The sequence below is a fragment of the Pyrgilauda ruficollis genome, unplaced genomic scaffold, assembly GCF_017590135.1.
Source record: "Pyrgilauda ruficollis isolate IOZ18807 unplaced genomic scaffold, ASM1759013v1 scaffold15, whole genome shotgun sequence".
Taxonomy (NCBI): Eukaryota; Metazoa; Chordata; class Aves; order Passeriformes; family Passeridae; genus Pyrgilauda; species Pyrgilauda ruficollis.
The window spans coordinates 11,123,551-11,142,728 of NW_024513654.1; the positions used below are offsets into that span (position 1 = coordinate 11,123,551).

General features: G+C 42.4%; 1 protein-coding gene across 1 annotated transcript in view; it reads right to left on the reverse strand.

The window, feature by feature from the left end:
- The window catches only part of SORCS3 (sortilin related VPS10 domain containing receptor 3), a 266,055-nt gene that overhangs the window by 128,176 nt on the left and 118,701 nt on the right, over positions 1-19,178 (reverse strand). Inside the window, exon 4 of the mRNA XM_041461143.1 lies at positions 11,757-11,856. Coding sequence (XP_041317077.1) covers positions 11,757-11,856 — 100 coding nt within the window. The remainder of the gene's footprint in view (positions 1-11,756; positions 11,857-19,178) is intronic.

Consider the following 19,178-nt stretch of genomic DNA (forward strand, 5'->3'; position numbering starts at 1 on the left):
CAGGAGCAAATTAAGGTTAAATTGCATATAAAGTAAGAGCTCTTCAAGGAAAACCACTCTGCCATCCTCACTGGCAGGTGGGAAATTAAAATCTATCATGGCTGTAAGACTTAGACAAAACTCAGAGCTGGGAAAAGAACACAGATACTCCAAGGCTGCCATCTGAACCTTTGGCCCACAATGCCAAATCCCAGGCTGGATCCAATTTGCATGCACAGGAGTGGAATAAGCCATGATAACATACCCAACAAAGCAGAACATCTTATCTTTGTTTTGCTGCTGAGCAGGTCAGAACAACATGTCTCCCCTCTTTCTCTCGCCTTTTTGGCACTGGACACATGTACTTTTCACTTTTAATTACAAGGCACAGCAAGCATTTGCTTGTTAAATTTCAGGTGCCAGAGGGGATGGAAACCATCCAAAAAGCATGTGCTTGACCTGGCAAGGAGTGACTGACTGGCAACAGCCAGCCACATGCTTGGTTGTAAAACCTTTTCATTGTCACAGCAAGGCAGCCTTTATCCAAGGTCACTCCAACCCATTATATTCTTGTTACAGCTGAACATTCTCCAGCTCCCCACAGATCATGGGAGCAGAGTCCTCTGCCACGGTATTCCCACCTGCCTGAGGCCACTGCAGTGCTGTCCAGCTAATCTGCCAAAGGCTTTTCTGTGTCACAGCATGTTCATGCAGAGTTCTGCTCCACAAACTGCCAAATGGGTCACAAGCATCATCACTGGATTTGTACGTCCAGTTTGACCAGCACTTCTACAAATGGGCCTGAACCAGAGGTAGAAGAAACCTCCACTGGTGATCTTAGGCACCAGCCAGTGCATCCACACAAATACAAAGCTTCTGAGCTATAGTATTATATTGTTCCAGAGTCTGGTATTTCTGCATAGCACAGCTCTGCATGATGCCTTTTTACTCATCTGGACTCTACACAGGAAACCCCCACTTGTTACAATATCTGACACATTGTTTTGTGGTCACCAGATTTTTTTCTAGTGACAGGGAACAGCTCTAATCCCAAACTGTCTTCACAGAAAGAGAAAAGCAGCATTCACTGTTATAATTATATGTTATTTGAGTAAATGCATGGTTGTGCTATTCTCCATACAACTACAAAGTAATTTTCACCATTATGGTAACTTCCCATGTAAGCAGAAATAGTTACAGAAAATAATGTTATCAGTAAGGAGAGGCTGTGTGCACCACAGCTGCTGGAACTGAGAACACCATTTATACAAAAACACTCCTCTGATTATAGGTCTCACTTGGGAGAACACTTTACATGTGGGTATGAGTTTACTCACAGTAGTTGCCCCATTACAGAAAACAAAAAGATGTGCATGGATGGTTACTCATGGGGTAAACTTTTGCAGCCTGTATTCAGCAATTTATTTCATTTGAGGACACTAGAGTGTTTCATGACTCTATAGAAAAATAAAAATCGTGTTATATATCTCCCTTGAGGCCATTAAATCTGAATACAATTTTAAATGCATCATTGCTTCTCCTTTGCTTACCCACTTTATTTTTCTGCTTTTTTAGTCAGATTGCAGAGTGAACATAGACAACAGTCAGCTTTATCACTGTTCACATCCAGATGCTTATAATCTATCTCAATTTACTTACTTGGCATCTATTACTCATGTCCCTCACTGTCCCTAATGTACTTCTCTTCCTAACATCCCCCATTGGAGGAAGCTAAGATGATAGGAGAAGGTCTATCCAATTTCTGGGCGCAAGGCTGAGGCCCAAGTTACAAAACATGATGGTATTGTAGTGTTCTGCATTGTAGCACTCAGCTCTAAGCTATCCAGTGAGGTTGCAAGCTCTGCATGCCAACTTGGGTGCCAAAGATTCGGGTGCCAGAGATGGGAAGGTTCAGGACCTAGGCAGAGGATTCCCAGCCAGCACCTCAGTGGCTTTGACATTTTCCATCACATTTAATAATTAGCTGCCAGTGAAACAGTCCTTGCAGGTTTATGGCAGTACTCTTGTCTGAGCAGGGGAGTGGCTGCCCCAGTGATTGACCCACAGCTGCTACATCCTATTCCAGCAGGCCACCAGTACTTCACAGCCCAGGGAAAATCATGTGCTTTCCTTTCTGTATCCCTTCATGCACATGTGTGAACTCTGGTCACTGTAGGGTTCTGAAGAGCCAGTGTAAGAGGAAACAGAACTGGAAGGGGGGATAAGAGTTTTATCCCCAACACAACCCTGACACTTTGATTTTAGAATCGATTGCCAAACATCAGAAGATTACCAATCTTACTACATTTTCCAAGCTTTTGCACGTCCTGAGTACTGCATTCCTTGATTTCTTCTCAGTCTATGAGCACACCTGCTCCAGGAGTTTTGCTGCTTTCTTGCAGGCATTTTTAAGGGTTGTGTTGGTCTGCCATGGGAAGGTTCCAAGGGAGAAAAATTATGAGCTTGTTTTGTCAGAAACAGAGAATTAAAATATTAGAGGGCTCACTGTAAAAGGCAGAACCAATCTCTCCTCAGAGACAGAAGGACAAATCTAAGAGCTGATTGCCTAGATTTATAAGAAACAACAGCCTGAGTTTTCCCTAACTGCACCTGTGGACCACTTAGAAAACCCCTGTCTTTACTTTTGGAGTCCAGCAACATCTTTCTGTATACAATGAAAAACAAGCTTCTTAGAACTGAGAGGGTGAAGGGCAATGAACTGCCACTAATGAACATAGAAGTCTCAAGCACTCCACAACATAGTGAAATAACTCTCTAAGATCTAGCCCTGCCAAGCTCCACGCTGAAGAAAACTGATTTTAACACAGTCACAGAAGCGTTTCCAGGTTTCCCTGCTTGGGATAAACTATTTCACAGAGAATTGATAACACCAGAGCTGACATTACAGTTACACTGTAAGAGGCAGATGTGTGTATGCACCACAAACTGAGACTGCGGCCAGCACGTGCCCCGCAGACTCTGCTAATCTAGGCTATTAAAATGAGAATTCACTCAGTAATGCTGAGTTTCTCTATTCTTCACTTTATAAAAGAATGAAATAAAAAGATATTTTGCCGCTTATTATTGGGTTTGGAGTTGGCAGGGGGTGGGGGGAGGATTTTCCTCAAAGAGAAATAAGTAAGTATTGGTGAACCAGCCCTTATCACTAAAGATCAAGATATGATCTTCAAAAGGACCCACCTGCCCCTTTTCCAAGAGCTACTCTCCACCCATTCTATTACTTTTCCCTCCTTTCTAATAACAGGACATAGTGACTCACTGTTATTGATTGATTATCCTGCTGTCTGTGAAGCACCATGCCCCTCCTCATTAATTCAAAACTACCTTATTTTTCATACTTCATAAATTAATATATTATTGGACCTGCAGCAGTAAATGAGATAGCCATGTTTCAGAGTGTGGTAAGGAGAATGGAGAAAGGAAAAAAGTCTCATAAAATTGCCATATACCAGGAACTGCAGCTGTGTTCACCCTGCTGACAGGCCATGTGGTTAATACAGGCAGCCCTGTACAAGGTGCTGCCTCCTGACAGACCCTCTCCTCCCTCTAACCAAGGCAAGGCACTCTGAAAGCTCACACAGGTCCATCCTGCTCACTTCATAAAAGCAATGCTCATGCTAGGTGACAAAATTGCAGCTTTATTTCAGTTGATATCATAACTCCCAATCTGTCCTTAACAACCCCTGTCCAAATTGGAGCAAACTACCTCTATTCTTCTGACTGCCAGCTCTGGGAACTTCATCTGAATGTAGATGGGATCTCTGTTTTACCTCATTTCTTGTCTTTATGACCTTCTAACATCCCTAAGTCTCCACAGGGCTCTGACTGGAGCAATACAAGGTGAAGCAGGCAGAGAGTGCAATAGGAGAGAGGGACTGAATTCTAGGGAGGCAGACAAAGCAGCCCTGTCACAGACATGCACCACTATCCTGCCAAGCTTATCACTCTCACCTGGTAAGTCTCCTTTTGCTCCAAAAATTGTTTGCAATTTGGAATATAGAGGTACAAAGGTGCAAAATACAGACGAATAATGGTACACAAAGACAACCCTAATTCAAGTTTTGTGATATATGAACAACTTTTCCCTCATAAACACTGAAAAGATAGCTTACATTGTAAATGCCAGTTTCTATTTATACCTATTTTCTAACCCTCCTCCTTTCAGCCCCATTAAATAATGCCATATGGGAGTATTTTGTTAATTATCTCAATTGCATTTATTTTTAGAAACAGCTGATGAGCAGTGTGTGTGGTTCAGGGGGTCTGGGATTTTTTTTTCTGTTTGTTTTTAAACGTATCTGCTTCTTCAAAGAACTAACTGAAAAAAACACCAGGAATCCCCAGTTTTCACATTCATGAATTCCAAGGGACAGCCTTCCCTGGAGGGCAACAATCACATTGCCCCTGTTTAAGAAAGGGGAAAACTTTCACTGGGGGTCTCTCATAATTTTGGGTTCCAATTCTGTGTTATCTGTGCTGGAAAATGGTCATTTCTCAGATCACAGATGTTGCATAACTCTGTTTTTCTCTACGATTTATGTGAAGCCAGAAATGGTAAAGTTAAAACCTGCAAGCAAACAGACTTTGTTCTTTCTTTAGGGACAGGACCCTACAGGTCAGGTCAGGTTCCAGTGGGGCATCTGGCATGCCAGGCCCCACAGTCCCTGACTGCAGGAGGGCAGAAAACTCTCACAGGAGCATCTTGACTACAAAGATTCACAAGAAGGCACAATCTCAAAATATATTAGTAATAAAAATTAAAAGAAAAAAACCAAACAAACAAATAAACAAAAAAACCACACACACACACACAAAGACACACCAGGAAAAAAAAAAAAAAAAAAAAAAAACAACAACAACAAACAACTACTAAAACACCAACTTGGACATACTGAAAAAGATTTAAGAGTATTTATGCCTTTATATCTCAATGTTTTCCAGGCATTGATCTTGAACCATGTTCAGAACACTAATAAACCAAGTCATCCAGCATCAGGAAAACATGTATCTTAGGTAGGAAAGGTCAGAAAAACCTACTCTGAAAATGTGACTTTGCTGAATTCAAAATAGAAAACAGAAAACCCTTCAAAACAAGAAATTCCTAAAGTCCTCTTCCTGAAGTACTACAAAATGTCTGTAATTCAGGATTTCTTTCACACAGTTGCAGGTCACAGTTCTGCAAACATTTACAAAAATGATCTCTTTTCTCAGTTGCCAAATTCAAGCTGAATTAATTGGACAAGCAGAGAGAAATCCATGTACACATCTCACAAGACTGCACCTTGTAAATAAAACACATCATGTCACACATCCTCTCACTTTTCCATACATGTTGCGGGTGACCTTGAGGAAATCATCTTTACAACAGCAGTAAGTGAAGAAAAATATTACTTCTTCATTCACATTTTATTCCTCTATTTAAATTTTCATTTCTGGAGACAGAGTGTGACTGTCCCTGAAGTGTATTTATGAGGTGTTACCCCCATCACAGCCACGTTTGTACAACCCACTGGTACAACCAGAGTAGGCAAACCTGAGCTCAGCTAAGCCAGGCACTGTGTTTCACAGCTTTCCTATCTGCCCACATCAACCCTGGACTGGGTGACATGGATTTTGGAGCTCTGAGAAACACAGGAACATCATATACAGCTCAGCGGGTCCAGAGAAGGGGTGCGCACAGAGAATTTTACAGCAGCATTTGCAGGTCAGGTAATTTAGTCCCTGTTAATGGAAGCTGAAAAACCAAGAGCTATTTAGTGACTGTATTCCATTAGGCTGAAGGGAAGGCTGAAGGGATAAAAGACAGTAGAAAGAGCTTGTTCCATCGCTCCTGCCCTGTGGCTCTAACTCAGCCGCACTGCCTTTCAGTTATAAACGCGTTCTCGAGATCACATCACCGAGTGCCAGTTTGCAGCACAGACCCTTGTCACAGCGTCAGCACAATGAGGAAAAAGGGTCCAGGAAAACCTTCCATCTTCCTAAAGCCCAAATGGCTTTAGGATATTCCAGAGCTCAGTTCCTCACCAATAGCTTGGGATGCAGTCTAAGGAAAAAGCAGCAGATGATTAATGGGAGCTGTGGCTTAGCACGGCAGCTCAGTTCAGGTTGGGCTAGCAAGCCTCAGGTACGTGCTGGAATCTCTCTCTCATCAACCTATCATACATTTGAAGAGTAAGGAGAAAACAAAATGCTATAGAATTCCCTTTGGGAGCATGTGAACTAAGAAATGAAGGCAAAACCAAAATAAGTTTGAATCATGGTTCTGCCCTGAGGCCTCAATCACATCTGAGGAATTCCCTTTGGAGATACAGAAAGCCAGGACACGTTTTGCTCTCAGCGACTCTCCAAGTGAGCAAGAAGAAATAAAGGGGAGGTCAAAATGACTTGTGCTCATTTTGGAATCTCCAGTTCCTGTAAAGGGAGGTGTCACTCCCAATATTCGAGCTAGTCACCAGTCAGGTAGATGCATTCCTCTGCAATTACAGTATTACAGACAATTAATTTCTTCCTTCATTAACATGAACAGCAACACAGTATTGCTCTCTGCCAGCTCATAAACAGTTGCTGCACTTCAGCCCCCAAGAAACTGCACAGACACAAACAAATCTAATTAGATTTATCTTTCATAAATTCTTACTCTCTAAATACCTCTGAACATTTCTTCTGATGGGCCAAGTTCAGAGGCATAGTGAGGTATGAGAGCTGCAGCATGACTTTGGCTTTTACAGCTTCAGAGATTTGTGCTGCCCCTCCATTTTGATTCTGTGACAACTAAGAAACTAGCCTGAAAAACCATTTTCCCAAAGCTCTTTAACTGAGCACCATAACTTTATTTCTGCTTTATTCTGTGTGCAACTACTGTTCAAATAGCTTAGCTGGAAGGTCTACCTTTAAATAAAACCTAAAATACTTCAATTCTGGTACAAGGGAAAAATGGGGAGAGTCCTCATTTCATTCACTGCACCTGGGTGAGGCTTCTGTTCAGACAGTCAGCATAAAAGGCCACAGATCTTTTAATTCTTCAAGTTATCACCTGCAACAATGATTGTAATAGCTCAGGGGAAAAGCTAAAAACAACTGCAGCCAACCGAATTGCAAAGCAAATTCATGAAGGAAGGTATTTCTAAGACATCAGAACTGTCACCTCAGATCTTAAATGCAATCAGGGCCTCCAGTTTATCCACACCTTATCTGAGCAACACTCTATACAGGAAAATGGGGTTGATTTGTCAGAGTTGTTATTCTCTTCCCTTTTCCTCTCTTTCTTTTGCATTCTTTTTAACTCCATCGTCTCCACTCCACCGTATTCCCAAGGGTAGAGATAAAAGTTTCTTTGTAAGAACGGGGTTTTCAACTAAACAACATCTTCACCAAGAATAAGCACTCTTTACAGAGTATGTCACAGGAAAAAGTAATACCTAAAATCTATGGTTCAACAATTCCTTGAGATTCAAAGTGGCACCTCTGTGCCTGAAAGGAGCAGCGCTTCAGATATATGGGACTTCAATTCCCATCTTCTTTCTGCACCCTTTTGGAAGGGCTTTACATCCCTCTGTGAGGCATCAATTGTAAAACCAACCCTGTTATTGACAACCAAGAAGAAAGCAAATGTTCTCACAATAGGGGACCTTACCCAGCAGACCAACTCATGCTAGAAAATATGGAATCACAGCTCCAAGCAGTGACATTTTGAAGTGCAGCCAGTTAAGCAAAGAATCACAAGCTTAACTTTTTGTGGAAATTATTCAATTTTCTAACAGAATTTTTTCAGCAACCATAAAGAAATAAAAGAACTAGGATAAAAAGAAACCGGAAATTTAAAAAGTCAAGAGAAATGTTCCTATTAAAATAGAAGAGATTTTTCCCTTAGTGTTTTGAAAGAAATAAACACTTTTAATTCCCAGACCACTGTGAAAATCTGCCTCTAGTAAAATGTAACTAACACCCAAAACACAGCTTTAAATTAAAGGTCAGCAGGGAACTGAGATCTCTGCCCAGCAGAGAGTAAGCAGCTTTTTGTCATATCCCCAAAGACAGACAACAGGCTACAGGGTAGAAAAGCCAAAGCTAATCATTTTGCTAATTTCAGCTTTTCAGAGCACTCAAACATCTGCTGTTAAATCCCATTCATCTGTAAGGAAGGGGTGCTGCTAAACAAACATGAAAATTTCTCCATTCTGAAGTTTACCACAAGTTACCTGCTTGTTGCAACCTACTTGGCAACTGGACAAAGCAGATGTTTCACATGTGGTCTTTCTCTCAGGCCAGCAACTGGGTGGGCAGATGCACTGAAGGGGAAGATGTGCCCAGGAATACACTCTGCCTACTGGAGCATCTTCATGGGTTTGGAAGGGTCAACACTGCCGGCACTTGGCTTCTCATCAGAGCCCAAAACAGGAACTCTCAAAAAGCCAGTCCCCAGGACTTCAGAGCTGTCTGACTGCTAAGGGCAAAGATCACCTGGAGTTTCACAGCAGTAAGGGGAGTTCAATACAGGTTTTCCTGATCCAAACACAAGTGCCTATTGTGCAAGTGAGAGGAGAAACAGCCCAACCACCTGCAGGAGAGCAGATCCAAGTCTGGCAGTTTCAACTCCCAGCAGCAGAGGCTTTCCATACACACACAAAGCCTTGTGAAATCCTGAACTTGTTACTTCTTAGGGGAAGGAAACTAGCAGTGTGACAGCTCCACGGGAAGATGAAGCAATCCTGGCTCACTGCAGAGAGTGTTTTGGCTACCATGCAGCCAGAGCCTGCAGATTCACAGTGGGCTGCAGAATGTGTGGCAGCTCCCTTATGTCGGCACCCAAGGTGGTCTCAGATCACCAAGCTGGCCCTGACCACTTGGAATGATACCTCTGAGGTATCACAGCTGGGAAAAAGAATTCCCAGCAGCTTCCTTTGGTATGTGCATGTTGTTACATTGGTTTAATATAGCTGCAAATGTCAAATTGCACAAGGGCAAAGTGCATTTCCCCAGTACCTTCTGTGATTTCTAAGAAATGGACAAGCCCCATCTTGGCTCCAAGAGCAGCCATCAGCAGGTTGAGGAGCACATGGAGCAGGCAGAGCTCTGGGAGCCACATCTGCACCACAGACAATTCAGCTCAGTCTTTGCTCTGTGCTTTGGTTAACCCTGTGCATGAGGAGGGTGGGGTGGATATCACTCAGCAGCAACATGTAAAAGCCAGGAAGAGCTAGACTAAATCTGATCTCCAAGAAATAAAGCACAGGTTGCCAAAAAAATTAAAATATTCCCAAAGTTTTTCAAAAAAAGAAATCAGAAACAAAAGGCTTTTCTTTTAAAAGAAGAAAGCAAAATTCCAGCTTTTAAATCCCCGTGCCTCATAATTGAGCCCAGGGTTATGCCACAATTCAGGTAAATGATGTTTATATAACGGGCATTTGGCTGAACACAATTCCTATTTAACAGCTGAAAAGAGGCATTTTGGGTCTTCAAAGAAATCTGACAGGTAATTCCCACTGTAGTTCTGCAGGGTAGCTGAGCAGTAATTATCCTTCTCACTAGTAAATCAATTAGGAATGAATGTATAGAAAGCTTTTCTCCTCCTCCAAGTAAGCACTAATCCTCTAAGCACTAATGAGCAGACAGGGCCAGCAGCAATGTGCAAACCCATCAGAAATCCACAGGAGCTACCAGGCAGGCAGGCTCCAACCAGTGCCTGGGAGTGAGTGCCTCAGGAGAAAACACCTTGCCTGGAGAGGTCTGCATGGCTCATGTGTGACACAGGCTCCGTGCACTGTGTTCCTGCTGGTCCCTCCCTCCCACTTACTGCCTCAAGCAAAGACCTCTTGTGCAGCTCACAAGAGATCTCTGCATCATGTTCTACAAGGCAGCACTTCTGCTGCTGGAGGTGAACCACAAGGGACCTGGGACTTTTCTGCGGGGATGCAACTGATTCACCTACTGCTTTCTGATTCAGTATTGGCAGCTGTCCTCAGGAGCTCAGCAAAACCATTCTGCTTACTCCCCACGCCACAGGAATAATATTCACCCAGGGAGACTGGGAGAAGACTACAGCCCTAGTGCATTTTTTGCAGGGCATAACCTCAAGAATCTGTAAGAGGAGTGGGTGGATAATAAACCCAAACCTGAATTTGACAAATTTCAGATGTTCTAGTCCAGTGACACTTTGTTCAGACATTTCTCAAGTGCTACATGAATGTCTGGAGTTGCTTTGATGGTTAACATAGCACAGTTCAGACAGACCAGCTGTTTAAGCATGCACAGTAACAGTGCTCATATATTTAGCAGAGGTAGAAAGAACGGAAGCAAGCAGCCAGCACTGAAGCTGGTTTCCTATGAGTTTTCCTTACAGCTTGTCTCTACGTTTCATAAGATTTTTCAGAAGGGATGAGAAGGGCACAGATAGGTCAAAAATCTTTTCCTTGAGACAGAAAACCAAAAATTTATTTTAAATTTCTAATCTCAAATAAGTAAAGAGCAGGTAAAGATAGGCCTATATGCCACTATATGATGAAATGTAGGTGGTTTTAATTAAAAAAAAAATACTGCTAATCTGTAAAGCTCAGTAGCCTGAGAAATTGCTAGAAGATAATAATATATCCTTGTACTCTGATTTGTGAGGGAGTCTTTACACCAGTGACGTAGGATTTGTAACTGAGCATATTGCCTGTGCTTTTGGGTGGGCAGAGTTGCTTTGGAAACAGAATGAAGAAGAATTAACTCTTCAGTGCTCCCCATATTGGATATAGGATGTTTGTGAAGGGCAGGAAAACTCACTACGAAACATCTTAATCTGTACTTAGTAACCAGATCTATCCTGCCTTATGGTGGCATAAACTGAAATAAACATCAGTCCCAAAACATCTGTAAACGGACCAGTGTTGGAAAACACAACTGTCATAATAAGAACAGTACAAGTAGCAAGTTACTAGTTTGGAAATCTTTTGATGGAGACAGGATATGGCCGGTTTGGAAGTGATCAAGCCAAATATGTTGCACGGGGCCTCTACAGTGGCCAAGCAGAACTTCACTGTCAGTAATTAGCTTCGTGCTGCAGCCCTCCCACGCTGATTTCTGTGGGTAGCTGAAAGCATCTTTGTCCCACTAGCTCCCCTGAATCAACACAGGCAATAATTTTAAAGCAAAAAGGCACTGAGTAGCAGTTCCTGGGCTGTGCTTGTGTGAGCCAGCTGCAGCCCTAATTGCATCACGTGGGAAGAGTGAGCAGGGGCTGGAAAGCTGTGACCTCATCTTCTCTCCTACACAACCAAATCAAATTGTAGGTCTTCCACCCACTCTCACAGGCATATTCTGCTTTCAGCCCCCTTACATGATGCAACCAAAGAAAATGTCATTTACATCTTTACCTCCAAATGTGGGGAAAAAGAGTCAAATGCAGAAATAAATGCCTCTTACTCAGTATTTCTAATAATGAGACACAAGGCAGGGAGATGTGTAATAGTCAAAGCTGGTGTAAGCAAAAAACCCAGAAATATTTGAGTGAGCTTTTTAAAGTTGTAACAGTCAGAAGCAAAAAAAAAAAAAGGCAACCTTTTTGCTTCTCCACTAAAAAGGAATTAAGTCCTTCATCACCATCACAAGTAAAGCAGGATCAGTTCCATGGGATTCCATGGAATCACACCAGTGCAACTTAGACAGCAAATTCAAGCTCTTGTGAATTACCAACAGATTTCACTTTAGGATCATAACTCCTCTCAGAATGCTGGCATTTTGTTTCTATAGCTACCAGTGCAATGGCTCTCCCTTACCTTTCTCTTGTTAGTGGGACTGACATACAGGTAGCTCAGCACAGTCTTCAGGCCTACTTTGTCATTTAGCTTTTCATAGGTAGTGCCATAGTCTGTTGACCTGGAGAAAAGAGGAGACAAAAAGAGTTTATGTGGTTATTAGAGCTCAGGGGAAGGGAACAACTGTGTAAACAGATCATCCAAGTTACAATTTGAGCATTATTATGCTTAAAACACAAGGTTTTATGTTTCATTTAGGGTGGCCAGCACAAAAGAGAAGAAAACTTGAGTCCTTAGGGGCAGTGTCTGTCTCTGCATTCATGACTGTACACATCTGGGGAGCTGTGGTGCATACACATTGACTTTGGGGGTAGGCTCTGCCCTCATGTGCCAGTGTGGGACTACAAATGGTATCTACACATAAGAGGACTCTGATAGCAGCAGCACCCTTAGCACAAATTCTCTCTTCAGACAAATCCAACATTAGAATCCAAATTAAATCCAACAACAACAGTTTTATTTAGGTAGGTTGATTTTTGATTTGAAGATGGGGATCCAAATGTGGCTCAGAATTGTAACAGCTGAACTCATGTCTAGATAAAAATGTGTCTAAACTGGCATCTTGAGTCCTCAGTCACCCCCATCCTACTTTTTGCCAGGCATTTCATTTTTCTGAGTTACAGAGACAGATTCAGGCCCCTACACTAGCAAATCCCACCCAGAGGAGCAGATGATCTGGGGGTGGTATTACCCATTCGTGACTGGGGAAAAGGGCTGCTTCGTCACAGAGGGTTTTCTGTAGTGACCTCCTCCTCATTTGTGGGCATGTTTGAAACCTCACTGCCCTGCTTGTTTCTCCACTGTTTTCATACTTTGTTTTCCTAACAAGCAAGATTTTTCCTGCAGAACAACCCAACAGCTACATGGTACAGGATCCCCCACCGGAAGAGTGCTCAGCACCAGCTGACTTTAGCAGGGAGGGGTGTCAGACCCTGCCTGAAAAGCTCCCCAACTCCATGCAAGCAGTGGGGAGAGCCTGGCTCCCAACCCAGTTCAGCTTCTGTCACAGGGACAGAGCAAACACAGCCCTCAGCAGATGGACAAGGAAAGGTCCTCATAAAAAGCCTACTTGGACATATCTACAATTTTATTAGGATGAGAATACATGGCCCCTGCCCTCCTCTCTAATCACATTTTTTACTGGATAGATGATAAGAGAACACACAGCAATTCTGTGCCTTTCCCAGTACTGAGCTCCAGTAATTTGGTTTTGTGAGTTCAACAAGCCTCAAGAATTTGCAGCTTTATGGTTCTGCTTGAGACCAATCCTCTGCTCCTTTTCTGTCTGGCAGAGAAATGGCCCAAGCCACTTCTGGCATCACAATGAACAGTGGCTGGACAAACTGAGCAATGCCAGAGCCTGCACCCAGCTCTGCTGCTTTCCTTGCTGCTAGCAGAGTCCAGAGTGACACCAAGGTGACACAAGAGTGACCAAAACCAGCCAGCTGGTTTCAGGCTTACAAGTAGTAGGAATCACGAAGTCAAAAGCTTGCTTTGTTACTGATGTGGCTGCAACTCATTTCCTTCAGTGCATCCTTAAAGGACGATTCCTAAATACTTTGTAAAGTCCTTCTTTCCTTAAACATTTTGAGCCAGTCTGTCTCCTTTGAACAGTCACCAGCCAAGGTGCTTCAAGTCTCAAACAATTTCCTTGTGTTTTGGTTAACACTTTAATACAAAAATAGAGCTAGTACTAGCTCCATTTGCACTTACCACTCCTGTGTACTAATGCATAGTAGTATCACCCACTGGGCTTCACACAGGTACCCCAAAGAATATGACAATAATGTACTGTATTTTCATAGAATTTTCCCACCCAAAGTATCTGTAGCTCTTGTCTCACTAGTTATCAATATCAAACAAACAAAGAAATAATAGCAGCCTTCCCTCTGCAGTCAATCTCGAAACTGAAGCAGCTTTATTAATGAAACTGAATAATCCAGGACAATTAATTCCAGTACATGAGGCCTCCTATGCAAATTCAACAGGTCAGGAATCCTCAGGTTACAGTAAGCTCTAAGCAGAGGATAACAGACAGAGGGCAATCAGAGCTAGTTCCTTGATCTTACCCTTCCAACAACACTGCAGCTATGAACAAGCCACTTTTGTGACTACACATGTACCAGCCACCAGGCAGTGAAAGAGATCACTGCTTTCAATCAGCATTAAAAGAGAATACAAATAACAGTTTAATATTCTGACAGAGCTACTTTGCGTTTGTTCTCTGAGTAATTTTAAGATCTCCCAAAATGCTTTCACACTTCTAAAGATGCAGGCTGGGTGCCCTAATGACTCTTTCTCATTAAACCATTTTCACTCATTGCATTTGCCCTTTCAAAGCATAGCTAGAAAGGAAGAAGGATCATTATTTCGTTAGCTTCTCTGAGGCTTTCTTTATTATCCTGACAGTCACCACTGGCTTCACAGAAACATCTCAAAGGATATCACAATAATATACTGGATTTCCATGGCACTTTTTCTGGCCAAAAAATCTAAAGTTTTTGTCTTGTGCTAATCCATTCAAACTAACAAAGTCCCAAAAGCCATACTGGGAAATACTATCTCTATTCTAGAGGTGAAGAAGCTGAAAGCTTGCATAGGTAATGGATTATTTTTTCAAAAGCAGGCATCTACAATTAGGCATTTCAGATTATGAAATCATATAGTATAGGACTCAACTCCACCACCAAATTGCCTAATTAGAAAACAAGCATATAAAAAAAAAAAAATGTCTGCTAATTTTAGTTACCCAAGCCTGAACATTTAGAGATGTGACCCATAGGTGGAACAGAAAAGTTTTGAGTCAGCTTTTAATCTTAACTTGAACCGTTCTCCTTTACTGATTACTTCTAATTCCAAATTAACTAGCCATACAACCTTACAGTTGTTTGACACTACAAGCAGACTGGATACCATATTGTCTCCCATTCCTCTGGTCACAACATGATCCCCTTCCAAGGACATTATTAAAGTGGTGGAGGGGAAGAAAAGCTGTGGTTATATCAAAATGAAAAAAGACTCAGTGATATAAAACATGGTTTCCATGAGTCACATCCAAATAGCCTGCCTTAACTTTGTTTAGGCCTTTAATGGCAAACTGATCCTGCCTACCTGGTTCTCTGGGTTGCTCCACTAAAGCCATCCCTGGAATCTCATCATCTTGGAATGTTGTTACTGCCTTCAGTCTCAACTGATGTTTGCATATTGCTTCTAACCACACACAGGTGTATACGTGAAAGTGTTTTTAACAATGCTTTCAGAAAATGCTCCTCAATACACTGCTTGTAGCACAGAAACTCTTTCAGTACAGGACTAGGAATGCTACAGTGATTGCTCCCCTGCACTCAGCACTGGTGAGGCCACACCTCGAGTGCTGTGTCCAGTTCTGGGCCTCTCACTCAAGGGACTCATTGAGGTGCTGGAGTGAGTCCAGAGAAGGGCAAGGGAGCTGGGGAAGGGTGTGGAGCACAAGCCCTGTGAAGAGTGGCTGAGGGAGCTGGGGTTATTCAGTCTGGACAAAAGGAGACTCAGAGGTGACCTTATCACTCTCTACAACTACCTGAAAGGAGGGTATAGTGAACTGGGGGTGAGCCTCTTCTCCCAAGTGACAGGACAAGAGGACACAGCCTCATGATGTGTCATGGGAAGTTCAGGCTGGACATCAGGAGGAATTTCTTCACAGAAATTATACATTGGAACAGATTGCCTAGGGGGATGGTGGAGCTAGCACCCCTGGAGGTCTTCTAAAAGAGACTGGACATGGCACTCAGTGTCAAGGTGTAGCTGGCAAGGTGGTGTTGGGTCACAGGTTGGACTCGATGATCTCAAAGGTCTGTTCCACCCTAATTGGTTCTGTGATGTGGAATGGACTCTGGTCATATATAACAATCCTGTATAAACTCAGTCCATGTGTTTTGTCCCACATTTCTGTAATAATATGGATTTGGCCCCATTTCTCGTGATGACCTTAAGGGTCTAGGCTGCATGAGACTTTTGCCCCTCACCAAATTCTGCATATTCCATTTGGAAAAGTAAGGTTTATAATTTAGTGCTTTATTGGGATACTGCAAGTTCTTCCATAATGATATTCTGTTTTAAACAGTAGAGGGGAATAAACCATCTGCTTGATTCCATTGCCCTCCTGTGACAGGCTATGATGTGTTTAAACCATCACTGCAACCTCCCCCAGTCTGGCAGAGCAAGGTGCAAGGGATACACCCTGGCAAAGAAACTTGTCTATACAAAACCTGGTCAGAGCACCACAAGCTAACAAAATCCATCTTGTTCCTCTGAATCTGAGCCTGAGCTTCTCTGTAAATCCAACAAACTTGCCTGAGCCAGCAGACCTCATATTGTGATGACTTGCTTAGTCACAGAGATAATGAAGTAGAGGTGTGGAGAGGCAGAAAGAATGCCATGTGAATGGCTTTTGGAGTTCTCCTCCTCTGTGACACTTCCCATGTCAGGGCTCTGTCAGATAGAGAAAGGCAGGTTTGTTTGTTTGAAGTCTCAGCTATTCAGCTATGGAGATAGGCTATAAAACATGTATCAGTCTCTCAGGAGAAAAAGAGCTGCAAATGTTGGCACTGAATGACTGGGATGAAAAAGTAAACCTCTTCCAAAACTCTCCTGTCAGAGGGTTTCTCCTCTGTGCTGTGACTCTCTCTCTTTGTGGAGAAGCAGCCATCATGCTTTTGATTTTAGATTTTCAGCCATTTTCTAAGCCTTTTCTAAAGCTGATCCATTCATCTCCAGCCCAGAGTCCCACTACACATACCTGCAGCCTCACACTGAAAACTGTGTGGGGGCACAGCTCTGCTTCAATGAGCAGAAGAATATCCCAACTCTCTGTGCACTTCTGAGAGCAACAGGAACATGCCAGATTAATATTTGCTTCACTTCTGATGCTGTAGTGAACGCTCACTCTCTGCCTGCAGTGTGCTTTTCTCTCCGTACCCCCCAAACAACTTCTTGCTTTTACTCACTGGCCAATTTTCTCCCAGTTTGGCAGAAAAACAAAAACCCAAGAGGAACAAAGTTTCTACAAGTTTCATGAAAATCAAGAGCCAGCAAAAGGAGAGCAAATATGAGGGCTCTGAGAAGAGCTGCAGCATAAAAGTAAATCCCATGAAACACGAGAGAAGGCACATCTCTCTGGACATCCAGCTGCAGGAAAACATTCAAACACAGCTCACATATTAATACACTGCAAAGAACTCAACTGCACAAGACAGGAACTCAGGCAGCCAGTGTTCCATCACTTGTGAAACATGGTTCCTTCTTTCCCTTCCCCTTCCTCCCCTCCCTGAGATAAAGACCCCTCTGAAGCTATGACACACAGACTGGACACTGGACTCCTGAGTCAGAGTCCAGTGAGGCAGGGGCCAGAAAGATCCACTGTTACCACTGCAAGGCTGTCTGGTTGACCTGGTCACACACACAGACACTTCTGCTGACAAAATAAAATAAAATTCAAAACAAAACCAAAAAAAAAACCCACACACAACAACAACAGAAACCACAAACAAACAAACACCCCATAAATTGAAAAAGCAAACAAAACAAAACAAAACAAAAAACAGCAGGGAAAAAAAACCCAACTGAAAAAAACCGAAACCAAAAACATTCAGCTAGATCATGGCAAAGGACCTTTTAACCCCACAGCCAGGACACCACAGGTACTGTCATCTGATAGCATAAAAAAATTACATCAGTGGAGGTAACAAACAAAATCTAACTCTTAATCTTTCCCTGTCTGGAGCTGACATAAGTCTGGATGTGGACATCTTATAACAGAAGTATCCACAGAAGGCCTGTAGACCTAAATCTACTCACCAACCAAGGAAGTTCCAGTGTGTGTAGTCTGAATCAGCCAGTTAAGACAGAAAACATTTGTTGAGAGCTTGTTTTTACCCAACCATGAGTTTAGTGACTGAAAAAAATGTAAAACCAGAATATTTTACAACTGCAAGCAGAAAGAACTGCCTCCCTTTGTCTACATCCTACTAAAGGATACTAAGGGCCACAATGAAAGTCTGGGGACGTGAAGAGAATTCAAGCAAGTATGTGGTGCTGCTTCCTGGTGTAATGTCCCAGCCTACAAGAATATCACACACTTCCTAAATTGAAGATGATGTCTTTGCATGCAAGAGTCATCAGTGGGCTTTTAGTTCCATAAATCTGTCTAATCCCACAGGGAAGCTTCTGGCAACTTCTCTATCACATGGTAGTAAACACCACAGCTCTGTGCTGTATGGAGAGGCTCCCTTTTGTTTTAACTGCTGCCACTTAACAAGTACAAAACCATGGAGCCCCATGCTGCCATTTGTGATTTCACTGATTGTTGTCATATTCTCCACAGATGTTTTTTTTCCAGTCTCAAGACTCCCTGTTTATTCAGCCATTCCTTGCACAAGCTATCCATGCCTCTGATTATTCTATGACTAGTTCTACTAGTCCAATTACATCTTTTGTCATGGATGCCTCAGGGACCAATCTTTAACAATATCAATCTTCCTGCAATAAAAACCCTGCAATATCAATCTTCCTGCAATATCAATCTTCCTGCAATAAAAATAAAAGTATATCAGCATAGACCCAAAGTATTTAACACAATCTAAATAAAACCACTTTCTGCCATCCTACACAAGGTTTTACATTCTCAGTGCTCCTGGAACCATAACCCATTAGTTCTAATGGACTTTCAGTTCCACAAAGTTTCAAAAGTATCTAAAACCAGAAATCCCACTGGGGAAAAAGACACTCAAGCAGATCATAGTTTTGGTAATGTCCCTTATGTCCCTTGAAAAAAATCCTTTTTTTTTTTTTTTACTTTTAGTTTGCCTGTCATGTAAACAGCAGAATATCCACCTCAATTACTGTTATGATCCAGCACCCTCCCTCCACCCCCTTTCTTTTTTGATTAATGGTGATTCCCATCACCAAACATCCAAAAGACTTGAAGATGACCTTTGCTGATAAATTTCCATCTACAACATAGAGTGGAGACTGGCAAGGAAAAACGAGCTGCCATGATGCAGTAGTCATTGTGATTCACAGTTCAAAATGAAGGTGAGAAGAGATAACTAGGAACACTGGCTTCCTCTTTATTTTTCTCCTTTTTTTCACATTATTCTCTTTATTTTTTACAGGAAAGGTATCATCTTTTGTTTATTCCATATGAGCCTTTGGGAGGACACTAGATGTCTCCAAGGTTTAACAAAAGGATACAGAATATTCCACCTCTGGATTTATGGCCAATAAAGGACAGGAATTGCAAATATCAGTCACATTTCTAGTGGCTGATTGCTCATCAGCATTTCATTTGATCACCATCACACAGGGCAGGGGGGCTGTTCACACCAGTCATTTCCTGGCAGAGAT